Source organism: Accipiter gentilis, chromosome 12, assembly GCF_929443795.1.
Source record: "Accipiter gentilis chromosome 12, bAccGen1.1, whole genome shotgun sequence".
Classification (NCBI taxonomy): Eukaryota; Metazoa; Chordata; class Aves; order Accipitriformes; family Accipitridae; genus Astur; species Astur gentilis.
In genome coordinates this window covers 34,643,328-34,660,241 of record NC_064891.1, presented here as the reverse complement: position 1 = coordinate 34,660,241, position 16,914 = coordinate 34,643,328, and the positions used below count along the sequence as shown (strand labels likewise).

At 40.5% G+C, this 16,914-nt stretch overlaps 1 protein-coding gene across 3 annotated transcripts in view; it reads right to left on the bottom strand.

Moving 5' to 3' along the window:
- SLC39A8 (solute carrier family 39 member 8) overlaps positions 1–16,914 on the bottom strand; it is a 65,169-nt gene that overhangs the window by 17,191 nt on the left and 31,064 nt on the right. For 2 of the 3 annotated variants that reach the window (XM_049815302.1, XM_049815301.1), the window contains exon 3: positions 1,656–1,824. In XM_049815302.1, coding sequence (XP_049671259.1) covers positions 1,656–1,824 — 169 coding nt within the window. Of the gene's footprint in view, positions 1–1,655; positions 1,825–8,583; positions 8,776–16,914 lie in introns of those variants that run through there. The other variant, XM_049815300.1, reaches the window with a different exon arrangement.

Here is a 16,914-nt window from a genome sequence, read left to right as displayed (position 1 = left end):
GTCTTGCCTGTTCATATTTTGGAAGACAGAATATTGTTAAGTGTGTGGGGGACTTTGGGCAGAAAATTCATGTTTAGTGCAGCTGGAAACATGCACAGAGGATTTTGCTTCATGGGTAGTAATTGAAATCAGCTGGTCTCAATGCTGCTACAATACAGATTCATTCTGGAATGGGGTGGGGGTGTGCAAAAATCAACATCTGCATTTGGCACCGGGCCTTTCTGTGAATCTCCTTTCAAAATAGGTACCACCACGTGTCACAGCCTCATAGACTTGTCGTTTTAAAATACCCTAACCACGGGCCTCGCAGATTTCTTGTGCTGCAGCCAAGGGAGGGGCAGGGAGAGGGCTGCCTTGCTTATCTGGCTACTGGACATTGCTTCTGAGCTGGAAGGATAAAAGAAAAACAAGAGGGATGGTCTAAACAGCTCGAGAGGTTAACTATAGGCCAAGCTTTCCATGTACAACCTACTTAAACAGCCCCCAAACAAAAAAAAAACCAGAAAGACAGTGAAGATACTATGGACTTCTTGACGATATGTGCCCTTATATGGTATAAGCAAACTAGAACAACCATGGTAAATTGATACCATGGTTTCAGTGATTAGTCAAATATAATTCTAATTATTCACTGACACAGCTACGTTTTAGGAATGATCTGTAATTCTTAATAAATATCATCACTTATATTAATCAGAAAGTTATTAATACTAAAACTTCAAAATTTATGAAAAACACTGCTTTACCTCTGCTCATAAATACTGTCATTAGGCACCTGCTCATCCAACATCCTAACTTTTAACTTTAATTCAGCTGACTCCCTTGGAACAATAAATTTATTTGGAATACCGAGTCAAATAAATAGACCATTCCATATTTGATACTTATTAGTGCAACAAGTGACTTCATTAGCCAGCTGAGTCTTCCCTCTCCTACATTTTTTACTGCACTGTACAGTTCTGTCACAATAAATACAGAAATAATAGCAAGTAGGAGGAAGGAAGATTAAGGCGACTCAGCCGTGTGATGATGTTCCACATAGAAGGGGCAGCACAGATGATGACATGAAAGCAGGAACTGAGGTTTGGAAAGAATATGAGTATTTTTCCTCAATAAAACAGTCACTAGCTCCCCTGATGTCATGACTTCCCCCCGCAAATAACTTCACTTGAATGCAGTAAATAATTTTACCTTGAGTTGCCTTGATACATGCACATCCCATGAAGTCTGATTTCCCACTGCAAATGACCAGTACAAACTTCCCTTCTGTACTCCCACCTTCTCTCCTATTACCCAGCTATTAGTGAGTCCTTATGCTTCAAGGCACAAATCATTTATCCAAATAAAATTGGTCAGAAAGACTCTTCCCTTAATGGGCAACTTATTCCAAGGGGAATTGCTCTTATTCCAAGTAGCAACTAGCTACTTGGTTCTTTCACCCTTCTCTAAAACATTTTGAATAGGTAACTGTCAAGAGATAGGGTATTTGTTTAGATAGTCCGCTGACCTGAAACAGCATTTTAAGGTTATGTTCCCACTTTACAACTATATCCTCCTAAACAAGACACTCCTGTTAACGTATAGATAAATGCTTACCATTCCCCTAAGAAAACCTCACTCCAGTCGCAGTATTAATGCAATTAATATTAACTAACCTTGTAAAGAATGTGGTTTAGATGTATCCACAAAGTTCTCCCGATGATCACACGGGTGAAAAATTAGCTGTTGCAAAACAGCAGGACATATTGTAGAGAAGCTTGAATTTGAGATGTGACTGTTGTTGGGTATCCCATGCAAAGAAAAAATTTCCTCACCCGTCAAGCACTGGAACAAAAAGAGATTTTGCCAACTTAATACATTATTGCAAAAACAAAAAATAAGTCATACACTGAGAAATCCAAGAATTACAACATAAAAATACTGTAATGCATTTTCAAGGAAGCATACACAGTGTTTGTATGCTGTGGATGAAAACACTGTGATTGCTTAATGTGACGCAGAAGTGATTCAAAGTATTTTAAGTAAGATAAAATCACAATCAATGAAACATGTTCTAAATAGACATTTGCAAATCTTATGCTCCATGAACCAGGACAGTTAAACTTTACAATTTATTTAAAAAAATAGCTTCAAAGTAATTAAAATCTCATGTAATCACAAAATAATGAAAATTTAAGAGCAGACTAGATACAGTTAAAATCTCAGTGACAAATGATTGATAATTCAGTGACTTCTTATTCATGTAAGTGACCGTTTCTACTTTACAAGAATGCTTCTTATTCATCTCCCCAAATTAGCTGTTTCAAAATGGTCTGAACGTTAGCAGCACTCAAAACCTTTCATTCAATTTATAACAATAATTGTTAACAGTAAATGTTGTTTTGTAAAACCATCCCATACTCCAATGAGATAAACTCTTACTTGGGATCTTCACTTTGCCTTCAGCTCAGGACATAACAGTATCTAATGGGTCAAGGATAAATGTACTTGGCAGCGCTAAACCAGGCCAGTGGCAGGGCTTGTTGCTCTGCTCATTATTTTCAACCAAAAAGATACAAGACAAACCATGAAATATCTTGAAATATACATCTATAGAAAAATGGGATATTTTTATATGAACAGTTCTGTACTGCTGAAGTCTTTCATCTAACAGTCTCCATTTATTCACATTCATTATTTCCTACAATGACCAATAAGGAAAGTGTGTTCTTTTTTGGGTGTAAACAAAAGTGATTTGGCTTATTGCTGTACAACAAACACATACCAAGTTTAAGTCTCAAGACAAAAAAAGTCAAACGTTTTCCTTCCATATGAGACATCAAGTTAAAGCATAAATGCCCCTGTAGCAAATCTCAGTGTGGTTGTAAATGTAGAGCACTGGAAGCCTTAGCAAAAAAACCCCAAATGGTCATTCCCTACTCTTTTCAGTTTTGCTAGCCTTCGGATTCCACAGCAGTCCTCCAATTATTCAAGATTATTATTTATAAAGCAAATTCGTTCTAGAGATAAGCCAAAGCAACTGCAAGTCATTTACTTCAACAGAGCTACTTCCACTTCCGTTAATAAATATTTTTCTAACACTGTCCAAAAGGTGAAAGGCATGCACACATCATTTGAATGTGACTATCTCTGATTTAGCTTGGAGGAAGAGAACATGCAGGCCTATTCAAGTGACTTCAGCTAAACTACATCCAGGATGTTTCTGTCCTTCCTCTTTAGTGACCCAGTCTAGCAGAGCACTCAAGTACATGCTTGAACTTAAATGCAAGTATAAATTTTTTAAGGCCATGAGACATTAAAGACTCAAATATATAAAAGTGATGTGCATATACTTTCATCTTTCAATGTCAATGCTAATGTCAAAGTATCACATACAAAATAAATATAGCTAGATAACAGAAAATGTTTTTTCTGTTTTAAAGCATGTTGCTCCATTTAAACTCAATGGAAGTAGTGCAGAGAGAAATCGTCACTGAAAATACAGTCTTTAACAGCCCAATACATGAACCTCTGGAGCTTTCTAAATCGGTCACGTGTCTAAACATTTTACCGTTAACTCTGCATTATGGAATAAGGCAAAATACATGGCTAATGCATCCAGTGTGAAACAAAGATAGGATAGTTGTGGTCTATAGGAATAGTTCCTATATGGTGCTTCTTGTATTACTGGCTCGTAGAGCCATTTCTGGAAGTCTGCAGTGAAAAGCCCTTAGAAAAACAAGCCAGCAGGAGCTGAGAACTCGTAGCATAACTATCTCTAAGAGAAATCATCTTTAACTATCTCGTTCCTATAAATAAAGAATGGATTACTAGTATTTTAAAATACTAATATATTAGTATTAATATTAGTTCACAAAAATCCAAACCATGTTGTAGGTAGAAAAACAGATTATGGAGAGAATAAATCAGACACAGCATGCATTAGTAAACTTGAGACTTGTGACTTTGGCTACATAGAAACAAATAAGCAAGAAATACCATTGGACAAGAGCTCTTTTATGTGAAGATGAGAAACAGCATTTTATTTAATTACTATTATTATTTTCATCAGGGACAAACCCAGAGGATAATGATTCCTATAAATGATTCATTGTTATAAGTCACCTCATCCTCTCAGTAAACTCCTACATACATCCAAGAGCTAAAAAGCAAGCTTGCATGAGTTCACTGGCACAATTAAAGGATTAATTAAAAGATTAAGCCTATTAGAAGCCTTGGATTGGAGCTACTCATGTTTGCACACTGCAAAACTCTGCATTTATCTTTGGAGAATAAATACATTAAGACAGCCACACTGCTGTAAAAACATAAGCTATTTATTTTGTAAGACTGATGGATGATCTCAGCAGAAAGGAAATATAGCCTCATGGAATAGGGGACTGGGAATGATGTCCCAGCTCACCAAGTCTACCATCATGTCTGTCCCCTGCTATTCAGTAAGCCTTGTTATAGAGATTAGGTGAGGCGACTGGCTGTAATGTGACTGTCACCCAGTGTTTAATAAACAATTGCAAAAAAAGATATGACACAACTGCTCATGTCCCTGAACTGTTAAAAAAATCATTTTAAAAATGCTTTCATCAAAATTGGGAAAGACTTAAGTCAGTAAAATTTACACAATTACAAAGTATTCAGACTTAAAAAAATTAAACCATCAACTGGGTTATTCAAACAGATGTTTACTTTTCTCCTGGTAAGGCTCTCCCAAAAATGATTGACCAATATGGGATTATTATTTTTTTTTAAGATGGTAAATGAAATAAAGTCATGCCCAACTATCTAGAATCTCTTTACGTCAGTATCTTTATAAATGAAAAGCAGATGCCAGCTCACCACATCCTTTGAAGGAAAGGATGGGATAACTGCTCAGACAAAAATAATGCAGAGATGACCTCTAACTGGAAAATTACAAAAAATGCTACAGTAACAACCATCTTGCAAATGCCTCAGTCCCTTTTCTGATCCTCTAACATATTCTTATCTTTGCTCTACCTTTATCTGTAGCATTCCACATGTGAAGTACTAAGATACCCAACAGCAACCTTGACTGCAGTTTCTAGATGTTGCCAGATTAAATACTAGCCCAGCCCACACCAGGGCTGACCAGTGGGTCACACAGTAGCAAGAGCAAAGAAAGAATCCAGTGAATACCTACCCGACCAGCTTTTTTTTTAAAAAAAAAAATTAGCCTGAGCCTGGATAAGGCAAAATAGAGACATATCACTATGACTTCCTCAACTTACTGTAACAAATTAAAGCATCTAATGCTGATGTGGTGACACCTTTTTGTCACTCAGCACACGTAAGAACTGGATGCTAAGAGATGACTATGCCTTCAATAGGCAGCACTCCACGAGAAAGAATCAAACCAGATGAAGCTGCTTGAATGCACTTGTGTGCTTCAGGGATTTCATACACACCCCAACATGTTCAAGGCACCTGTTCATGCTCGGAGCTGAAAACTGTCCATGAATGCTGAAATTTGCTGAAGATATTGTAGAAATAAGACACTTAGAGGGTAGAACAACTAAGCCTATTTATCTTCTCACTGGCCAGGCAACATCAGATCATGGTGTTGGATCAAGACCATTAGCCACACTCTGTCAGACCACTCCCCCTTCTTTCAAAAAGCCCAAGTTTGAACTAGTGAAATACTACCAAAAAAACCAAAATCAAAGTAGATACTAGCCTGGTTCTAGTCTATCTGAAACACTAAAGTTACTGGGTTTTGACTCATCTTGAGGTGAAAATTTATTATATCTGATCATGAATATTAATAAATATTTTAACTTCATTTTACCCAAATGTTTGGGGTTTTTTTTAATTAAAATGCGTTATATTACAACACGGTACTCAGGCATAACATCTAGAATAGCATAAACATAGATTTAGAAAAGTCAAAGAAGGAAATTTGAGCATGATTTTAGCACCTACTGGTTATGTCAAAGCACAAAATAAAGGTGATGTTAACAAGCTTTCTTTCCAATACCCTTTTACCTTCCATGTTGACCAAAACTTTTGAACGTGTAATTTAATCCTAACAGAAAAACTGAAGAGCAAGAAAATATATGCACAAAGTATTATAAAAGTGCATGATGAAAGGAAAAAAAAGAAACCAAAGCATAAGGAGTTGGAGACAGTTAAATCAAACATTCCAAAACAGTACTCAAAAATTTTGTTTTCTTTGTCTTTTACAGGAAAAAATTAGCATCTTCATGGACAACATAGGGTGCAAGTTAACCATCAATGCCTACAGGAGTATACGTTCAAACACCATCATCAACAAACTAAATCATTTTTTCTTCTCCGTTATCTTTTCATGTCAACCTCGTATCAAAGGAAAACAGAAATCATGCATCCATCATCTTCTGGCTTCACATCCAGACTCAATCTTTAAGAAAATGGATCAGCTTCTGGTGGATCTTCTCTTGTGAGATTAATAGGCTTACCAAAAATGTTACGAATGAAACATTAAAACTAAACACTAATACGGGGATAAAAGAACAGAGACTGTTCCTTCCTGTCAGTTTTTGAAGCGCTGTATCACCTGTCCCTTACAGATCAGCTCTCCGCTAAAAATTACTTCAGGCTTGGATGAGGGACTCTGATAGAGCAGGGGTGCGTTGACTGGAAGAAAGGTCTGGGAGTCAGGCATCTGGACATCTACCTGGACACTGAAGTGTTTCCTCCTACAGTCAGATATTTATGCAGCCTGAATGGATTCAGCCTACCTGAGAAAGACCTGAATCACTCTCCAGAGGTATTTGCTTTCCGCCATAGAGAATCGGTATCCCTTAGGCTTCTGATGCCTTCCAATACACAGTTAGATTAGGCCACTTGATGTATTCTGTCATAACCAGTAGATTATTCTAAATTATCAAGTTGTAAGCACAAAGAGTCACGGTGTTTGAAAATGATCATGTATGATTTACTTGATATGAGCATGCATTTGCATGCACCAGCTGCCTGAAGTCACTGATATACCTAATGTCAGAGAGGGATCAAAAGCCAGGAGGTAAAATGCACTTGCTTAAATGGTACTAGCTGACGGAGGAGCCGTAAGACCAATTTTAAGAAAGAATACAAGTAACTCGGCAAAAAAGCATACACGTTTCAGTATGGCACCCTAGACATTATTCAAAATGGACACAACTAGAAAAGGCTTGTAAAAAAATTTTTCAGTTAAACTTCAAATTACTTATGAGGAACGTGCATTTACAGTAATGAGAAAGAGCATTACTTTTTTTTTTTTTTCTTTCCTCTGTAGCCTGTGCCAAAGCCTGTGTACGAGAGCTACGTGCTTTTGCAGAGGGAAAACCTGAAGGACTGAAGAATCTACTCATTTCTATGCCCTTTTAAAGAAAGCTCCTTTTCATAGCCATATTCAACACCGCAAACTTGTATTTAGTTTTGTGGCTGGGAATGTTTATGGTTTTAATACACTGTGTTGGAACAGTGTTCAATTTGTGAGATTTGAAAGCAGTGACTCTGGCAGATATTGCCGTGCTTATGCTGAATACTACATTGATTTTGTGGCATTAACACCCAATTAAACCTCTGGCATTCTTTCTAAAACAAAGGGACCTTATCCAAGGTTTGTCTCCCTCACAGAACAAGCAAAAGACCTACTGCTCCAAATGTAAAAAAATTTTCTCAAGGTCCCTAGAACCATGCCTCTTCTGTTTCTTGGGGAGTGGAACCAAACCAGAGCAAATAGTCACCCCTGCTTTCCTTTCATTTTCATGACTGACTTCATGTTCCTGATTCCTGAGCAAAAGGAAATCTCCACCAGCCTCAGGATTCCCCTTCAAGGAAACAAACTTAGTCTAGGACACTAGAGAGATGTGAAATTACCTAGACTTTAAAAGTAGCAACGAGGTCCAAGTTTTTTTACGGAGACACCAGAGTAAAATATTTTCATGAAAAGTAATATTCCGATGATATTTAGTGAGTAAATTAAACACCGTTTTAAACAGGTCTGAATAGATTAATTGATGGGTGTACACTTTGCCCTCAATTTAGATGTAAGATGTGAAAAATTCCAAAAAAGTTTCTTTACGCGAGTAGCCCTGTCCATAATCAAGTTTGCGCTACCGCACCACAACTGTATTTTAACAAGCCCTGAAGGTTTGCTCATACGACTCCCGGAGGGAAACACTAGCTGATTCTCATAAGCTTTTTGCTGTCGGCCAAATGCTGTCTACCCAGGAAAAGTGCCAGCTTAAGAGCGGAGCGACGAAGAGGCAGAGCTAATCCGCCGGGCAGCCGCGCACGGCGGCAGGGAGCAGCTCACGGATGCCAGTCCCCCCCCCCGTCCGTCGGTCCCCCCGCCGCAAGCCGGTCCCACCAGCGGACCGGTACCTTCGCCCGAAACCCGAGCCCAGCGCCTCAGTACACCTTTGCTCCCTCCCTCCCCGCTTCAACGTGAAGAAACACGACGGTCGACGAGATGCAAGAAACCACGGAGCTGCCCGCCCACCCGGCTCGGCGCCCTCGTCCCTGGACGTGCGTTTCCAGCCCAGCCCTCGCCTCCCCGTCGCCGCGCAGCCGAAGCGGCTCCCGCCGCCGCCACCACCGCGGTACCTGGTTGTGGTGCAGGTGGGCCAGCGGCAGCACCGCGCCCAGGGCCGGCGCGGCGCCCAGCCGGTGCAGCAGCCCGGCGAGCTGCCCGGCCGACAGGCTGTGGTTGGCCCCGAACACGCGCAGCACGTCGTCGGCGAAGCTCTCCCCGGCCGGGGCGACCCGCGCCCCCGCCGCCGCCGCCCGCGCCAGCATCTCCAGCCCCGCGGGACGCGGCGAGTGTCGCTGGGCGCCCAGCACGGCGCAGCCCCTCCGCACCGCCCTCGCACCGCCTCTGCCTGCGCTCCCGGGGCTCCGCGGGGCGGGAGCGGCGCCCGACCGCCTCGGCCCCTCCCCGGGGGGCGTAGTGGGGAGACGGGACGGGACGGGACGGCGGCGTCCCCGCTGCTCCGGACGGGGCGGGCGCCGCCCCCACCCCCCCGCCGCCGGCCCTAGGCAGCTGGCCGTTCCGCTTTTCGGTCCCCGCCGCGGCGTCGGGCTGCTTACCGAGCGTCAGCCTAGTCCCGCCCGCCCCGGGGCCGAGGGCAGCCGCAGGGCTTCCCCCCCCCACCACCCCCGTAACCCTGTGTCACGACAGAAGGGCGGCAGGGGGCTGTCCGGAGACGGCCTCACGCGGCGGCAAAGGGGGGAGAGGCTGCAGAATTCCCGGTTGCTGCCAGCCCGGGCCCAAGAGTCCCAAGGCCGTCAGAGGCGTCCGTGAGGCAGAGTCCTGCCTGAACTGCCCCCGCGCCGTTTCCAGACCTACACCTGCTGAGGTCGGCCTGCCCGCCTTCCCCTACCTGCCGCGGGGCACCCTCCCCCCCGCCTGGGCCCCACGAGCAGGCCCCGCGCCCACCTGCCGTGACGACCCACGACAGGCCAGGTGGGACAGTTCGAGGCCAAGGTCCAGGCCCCGGCCAGGCAGGGCCCCGCCGTACACACCTCACCGGCAGTATCTCCGCCACAGTCGAGGCACCTGGACCTTGGAACGAGCCGAGCCGTTCCGTTCGGCTGGCAGCCGGTTAGGCAACTCGCTTCTCTCGGGCCAGGCCCCCTCCCTGCCGCAGGTTGAGACAGGGATTTGTACCTCGTCTACCATTTTAGGAAGGTTTAATGCGCCAAAAAAGCATGTTATTTCACGCGCGCTTTTTAACAATCTGAGGAAATTGCGACCGGTCACAGGTATTATCGCGGGGGCTGCCACTCAGTGGTCTAGATGAAAATGCTTACGCTTCAGGACAGCAGCCGTGTAGTGGCAGCTCCAGCTCAGGAGAGATTTGTACTATTAACGAGTTATTCTGTAACTGCCTGTTACAAAACTTCTTACGTATATCCCTGTAGTGGGCAGAGACAGCGCATTTTTAGAGGTGAGTTTTTTAAACGCATTCTCATTTAGACCTCTGTGGAACTGTGCTGAATTACATGAGCTGAGATGCTGTCCCCCATTCCAAATTTTCCGAAACCCGAATTTTGTCCTGCGTGTGCCAAGCAGTCTGGTTAACAGTCTAGGTAACGGCACTATGAAGGAGGCACGGTTAAAGATACCTCACAAGCCGCGAATCTCCTTTGGATGAATTCTTCATAAACAATTTCCGTACCACAATGCACAAAGCATCTAAGCAGGAAAAAAATGCCAGCAGCGTAACCCACTACCAGGAAATAAAAAAATATAACTCCAGATAGAGGTACAATCATATAAATTCTGCTACTGGAAAACCTGTTACTCTTTCTGAATTAGAGCCCAAATAGTTAATGTACTTTCATGCTTCCCTCATACTTCCTTGGTGACAGCTGAAAAGACCCCCGGCACAATTTACCTGCGAGCTGTTTCAAATGACAGTCCCCGTCTGCGCTGGTTACACCACCAGCTGTGGCTGAAGATGCTCCACCCCACCCACCTCTCCATGTAAGTGTGCATTTTGGGTCTCTTCCAGAGAAATCAACACAAGATTTCCTTTGCTGCTAAAGGAATCACAAGATTCTTCTTTAGGCAGCAGCTGTGTCAGTAGCAGAACTGGCACCTCCTATACTTTCTTCTTCAGTGTGTCTATTTCTAAACACAGCTCTAGTAACAGTCAATTATTGAAGGCATTCTGAAATTTTTAAAAGGTATATTTCAAAAGTGCCTTATGAACAGTAGATAAACTGGAAACAACAGCAAACTGGTTAAAACAGGTAAATCAAAACAGGTTGCTGGTTGCATCAAAAAGATTTGTCAGTGCTCTGTTTTGCAGGGCCAAAAGGTTAATCTCAAAATCGATTATTTTAAGACTTCCTTTTTATCAGTAACAGAAATATAAAGGATTATTTAAATTAGTGTAATTAAACTCATATTTGCATTAGTTCTTAGGCCCATATTTGCATAATGCTGAAAAGTTCAAGGAAGTCCTGGATAATTCCATTAAGAATTATTCTCTGTTGCCAATCCTCTGCAGAACGAATCCTGCTCTGTTTCTGAGAGACAGCCAAAACTTATCCTCAAGGAGTGATGCATTCATACTGCTCTAGTTTAAAAGAAATAAAAAGTTTCTAAACTGAGTGTTACCAAAGAAGACCGCAATAACTAGAAGGGCATACTAACAACAAGACCGGAGGCCATGTACCTTTCAAACTGTACATATAGCACTTGAAAGACTACTCCAAATTTTGTGTATATTCTGTACAGACCCAATCAAAAAGTCTAATCTTTGTTCATGTCAAGTCTGATAAAGCTTAGCCAAATACTAACAGAGCCAAATTCTCTTTCTTCAAACTGAAAGAACAATCTGTTTGTACACTGTAAACCAAGTACTCCCCAACAGTAGTACTTCACGGTCCTGCTTCACTATTGTTTTGTTTCCTGCTTTTCTTACACCTGCGTAACTTTACTGTCGTATTTAAACCACCCCAAGGTGCCAGCACACCAGATGGTGACTGCCAGTGGGCAAGATGACACTCAATCAGCTTCTCCAGTTTTCCGAAGGGCCAAATCCTCTCTGAAGTGGGTTTCTCTCAGGAAATTCAGTGAAGCTGTAGCTATTTACATCAAAGCTAGCATGATTTGTAATTGTATGTGTTATTTACTTATCTCAAAGTCAGAAGAACCCTCTCTGTTTATTGTCATTCAAACCAATTGAAATAAATCTATTTGAAAATAGCAATCATATTATAATTCTGTCGTTTGGCAGGTAAAATAGACACACCCATCCCTTGGATTAACATTTGCACCCTTTTTCTCTCAACTCTTACTTGGATGAAATATTTAAATAGGATTAAAAAATGATATCCTGTAACTAAACACACCTTCAATGAAATGACATACAGCAATTAAAGTATCTAGGCAGATATGTAAAAATATTGGACCTTTTTTTCACCTATTTTCCCTAACTCTTTTCATTGTGGTAAGAGAATTCCCAGCAGTTCTATTTTGTTCCTTTTTAGCTTGGCCAGACAGACTCAAACACTCACAGCCACTGTATTTTAACTTCCAGAGCCTCACAGGCAAATAAATTACAGATAAATAGCATGCTTAGATAGATATTCAGTTTTCAAAATTGCCAGCTTAGGAATCTTGCAGTTCTCAATTCTGTGCTCTTGCAAATACTGAAAGGGAATTCAGGGATTAGAGCTCTAGGAACATAGTCAAAGGGTACTGTGAAGACTCAAAACCACAGAAGCCAAATAAAAAACGTACTGTTTGGCTTAAAAATCTTAAGATAAAAAGCCTGAATCTCATCAGTCTGCAGATCTTGACTCATTTTGGAAAGCTTGGCTTCATAGAACAGCATTAGAAATACTTCCTTATATATCATAGTAGAAAAGTTTCTGAAATTACAGAATTAAATGGAATCTTTCCTTTAAGGCACCTTGGCCAAAGTACCTTTTATTGGTACAGTAAACTATTCAAACACAAAAGTGGGATCTCAAGTTCTACAGAAGAGTTTGACTTCTAATTTTAATAGTTTAATAGTGAATTACAAGTGCTAGGGGCATGATATGGACCTCAAAGGATGAGAGGTATAATGGCATTGCTATGGTAAATCAGTCATAACTTAGTTTATTTTCTGAGGCTGCACTATCGGTACCATTTGTGTATTGTTTACTATCCTGAGAAGCTTGGCTCCCGCAAAAGGTTAACATTATGCAAGAGATTTCACCCAGCAAGAAGTACTACTCGTTCTACAACCCTCCACTAGCCAGGTCATTAGCTCACTCTCTGTGAAACTGTAAAATAACCTGTTTCTGATAAGAAATGCGATATATTTGCTCCTTAGGACTAAATATTGTTTAAGCAAGTATCTTTAAAAACAAAAATCTCTATAATAAAATAATCAGATCAAAATCTTCACTGCTTACATTTTCAATTACTAATATACACAGATATTTAAGGATCTTCAACCACAACAAGAATTAGAGTTGTCTTGAATGGAGATATGCAGATGAAACTATCTTCAGTTCATAGCTGCTCATTAGAAAGCTTAATAAAAATCCACTGACACTTTAGAAATATTTCCTGTCCCCACCTTGCTAGTGTAGGGTCAAGTTTATTTAGATCATATTTCTACTGTCAAAGCTTAAAGCTGTTTTGAATCTAAAGTTTTGGCCTAGGGCCATCTCTAATTTTCAGTTGGTAAACAGACTTCTAACTTAAAAATCCAGTAGCTGTTGGGCTACAGCTTCTGATGGTATGAAGTGAGATAGTGCCTGGAGAGCTGAGCCAGCCTATGGCAGCTGTGGGTCATGACTCAAAGTACCCAAGATAGGTGTGCAGAGAGACAGGAAGTAATAAACTTTCTTAAAAGAGAGCGGTATTCATCTTCACAGTGAATACTGCTCACATTGCCTCATATTGCTCAAATAATCTTTACCAGATGACTCTTCTGGAAAAAATACAGGTCTCTTGCAATTTTGAAGAAAAAAAAAAAAAGAGAGAGTTTTTTAAAAAAGCAAAGAGACACTACACGTACTTATCAGTTAAACTTCATTTTGTAAGAAAAGGGAAGTTCAGCAGTTTGGAGTTCTTTTTTCGAGGTAGCCTTATTTAGAACTGTAGCATTATAAAAAAGAATTTTTACATTTACAAATTCAAAGTGAAACATTTCAGCTATTCTCCCCAAGTCCTGCAAACACACTTTGAAATTTAAATTTTCTATTGTTCTAAAATTAGATCAAAACCAACCTTAAAGTCTCAAAATCATTGATGAAACAATTCATGTTTTGAAGGAACATGCCTAGTAGTGACCTCTTACCTGGTGATGACCTTTAAGTCCACCAGAGGATCCCAGGGGAGGGTCGGTACATGACTGAAAGCTACAAGCTCAGATTATATTGACATATCTACACTGATACATAATGTATGTATCTAAAGAACAAGGGTTACCAGAGAATAAAGAAGAAGCAGTCATATGTCAATATTAGTACGATTAGATAAGCGGAGTAGTGTCAGCAGGATGCCTAAGACACAACATGCTGGCGTTGTATTTTACAGGCTGGATTCTGCAGGGATCAAGATGAACCCTGTGAGACAGCAATGCTAAACCAGCTGCAGGAGTCATTTAGCTTTTTTCCTCATAATCCAGTAAGGTGGAAAAGTAAATAGAGTTTCTGGGAAGGTGCCAGAACAGCCTTACCAGCCCCCAGTACAGGACCTGGGGAAAAAACAATTGTTCTGGACACTTTTCTAGATCCGTGGCCTTCAATGCATCAGTCCCTTCCTTTGTTTCTTGGAAATACAGCTGCTAAACATGCTTGAATAAGTCAGTTCTTTCTGAAAACATGAACACTCAGCTCTGAGTTTGCAAATCCTGTTATGATGCTTAGCACGTCTCCAACATATGTGCCATACAGGCCCCTGGGATTGGCAAATGTGCACTGAACCCAGCTTAATTTTTCAACAACTACTAATATGAGAGGGGAGAAAAAGTGCTATAAGATAGAAGACATCTTACTTCAGAGGAAAACCACAGTTGCAGCTAACACTTTCCTAGTTTGGGATGCAGTGGGTTATCACAAAGAATCAGGCCTTTCTGTCACTTCTCTTCTACACACTTACTTAACACTGAAATTTTAAAAGTTCCAATTAACAAACAGTACTCCAGGCCTGCATGAATTCTTAAGTACTGTTGCCATGCCAAATTTAAATTCAGGTTAAAGCACTGTGGTGCTTTAATCTATTAAAATAATAGCCCCCAAATAACAAAGTTTTTAAATTTGAGACATGGCTCTCAGTCAAATATTAGTTCAGTCATTTGGGGGATATTACTTGAACACAGAAAGCATCTCAGTTTTAACTCCATCCTGAATGTATTTTTGCATCTAACTGCAGATACCTGCAACTAACAAAGTGTGTTAACATAATCTCAAAGATATTTTGTATCATTCTGTTGCAAGACCAGCAGCATTACCACAATGGAGCACCAGAGTTGCATGCAATTCATGATAGCTTTGAAGTCTTTGTGCTTTCATGAACTTGTACAAATATTTGTAGCCTAGATTAATATTCAAACTCTGCCTGGCATGAAAACAAGTTTTGTTTTGTTGAAAATAGGTTTTCTAAAACTCTGACAACTCATAATTATGCTGCAGAATACAGCCACAGGATGCCTTTGAGGCTAGATAAGAACTAAACAGGATTGAAACAGGATTGAATATTCATATTGATAATCAAAACATTCAGGTACATCAGGCACAACTTTATAAAATGAAAGAGAAAATGGTATGAACCCTTACATATAGGTATAACGGTTAGGTATGAGGTTGTCTACAGACAACTGTACCAAGTTTGGATTTCATATACACCAAAGTGAAGTTTCTAATACCATACACGGAAGGAGCGGATCAACCAAAGTCAGTTCCTATTTCATCTTGAGGTTATTCATATCTGAAGCATTATATGTATGAATTATCATGTACTTAGTTCACACAACAGTGGAATCCATTTCTGTGCCTATTTCACAAAATACAACTGTGCATAAACACAAACGAGAGGTGTTTAGAATGTTCTACCACTAAATAATTTATAGGAAAATCTTTAACATATGCAGCCAGAGGTACAAGGACACCGAAAGGCTATGCACAGCACTTGAAACACAGTGTTTGAAGCATCCAGTAAAAAAAAAAAAAAAAGATTATTATATTCAGTGTTATTGTAAATAGAATTTTCAAATTTTTTAAAGGTTATCTTAGGAATCTGAAAGCTACTAGTAACTTACGTACTTCAAGTATTTCTAGAATGTTTGTCCCTTAAAGGAAAATATAAACAATTCAGTGAAACAGAGAGCTCTTACTGTTTCTGATGTTCTGCACATTTTCACAAAAGGCATGGATGCATCCAACTTCAGGGATTTAATTGAGTTGACCCTTGTGTGCTAAAAATCAGTGGAGTGGAACAAGCCCTGCCAAAGGGTTATACTGACACTAGGTATTCCTTCAGCAGTTAGAGCAGAAGCACTGAACAAATACCTGTTTCAGCTACATGTATAAATCAATAATAGATTCAACTTATGTAACAGCATGTTCTAGAGTTCACTAGAATTTATGGGGAAAAAAGCTCCTCTGAAAGGGTTCCTCATGTGCAGAAGGAAACAATACTTCTAGTAGCAAGTAGCTGTTCATCAATGTTCATTCACTGGTTTCTCCTTTCTCTTCCCAACAAATTTTCTAGTCAAGCAGAATATTTCAACATCCACCCTTCCCACAGTGCCCTGTTTTCCAAGATATGTCACTCTGCTGAGCAAAGTACTATCGGATATATAAAATTCATATATTCCCTTGGCATTCTCACTTATCACTAGAGGAAAGTTGTGTATATGCACAGTGGCATTTCAGCATGATTTGACTAACTTGTCTGCAACAGCCTTTGCCAGCATGAAGTATAAGTTTGAACCTTCTCTCACTGATACTCAAAGTGCCAAAATGTTAATGGAAGTTATTTCTAACAAGCAAGTATTTAATGTATATCTATCTAGACAGTGCTGGTGGTTTTCAGATCTGAATGCTTACTATTTATGTAAGAATTTCTAATACCATTTGTAACTTCATCATGGCACACCTCTTTTAAGAGTTTTATTTAGTGCTGGAGTTGGATGTTACAGCATATGTGTGTGTTTGAGGGTTTTTTTGGCAGGGAGGGGGCACTGAAGAAAACTATTTGTAAGTGACAGTAGACTCTTTTCATATTTGACTATTTTTGCTTTAAAACCTTGTACTCTCATTTAGGCCCAACACCATTAAGCCTAGCTTACTGAGGCAGAAGTACTGCCAGCTCTGCCGAGTAGTCTTTATATGCAACATGTACAGAAGGCCAAGACTTAAGTCACAAACATATCAGAGCATTAATTTTAAAGGAATCATGAGTTTACAGAACCAGAAAGGTTC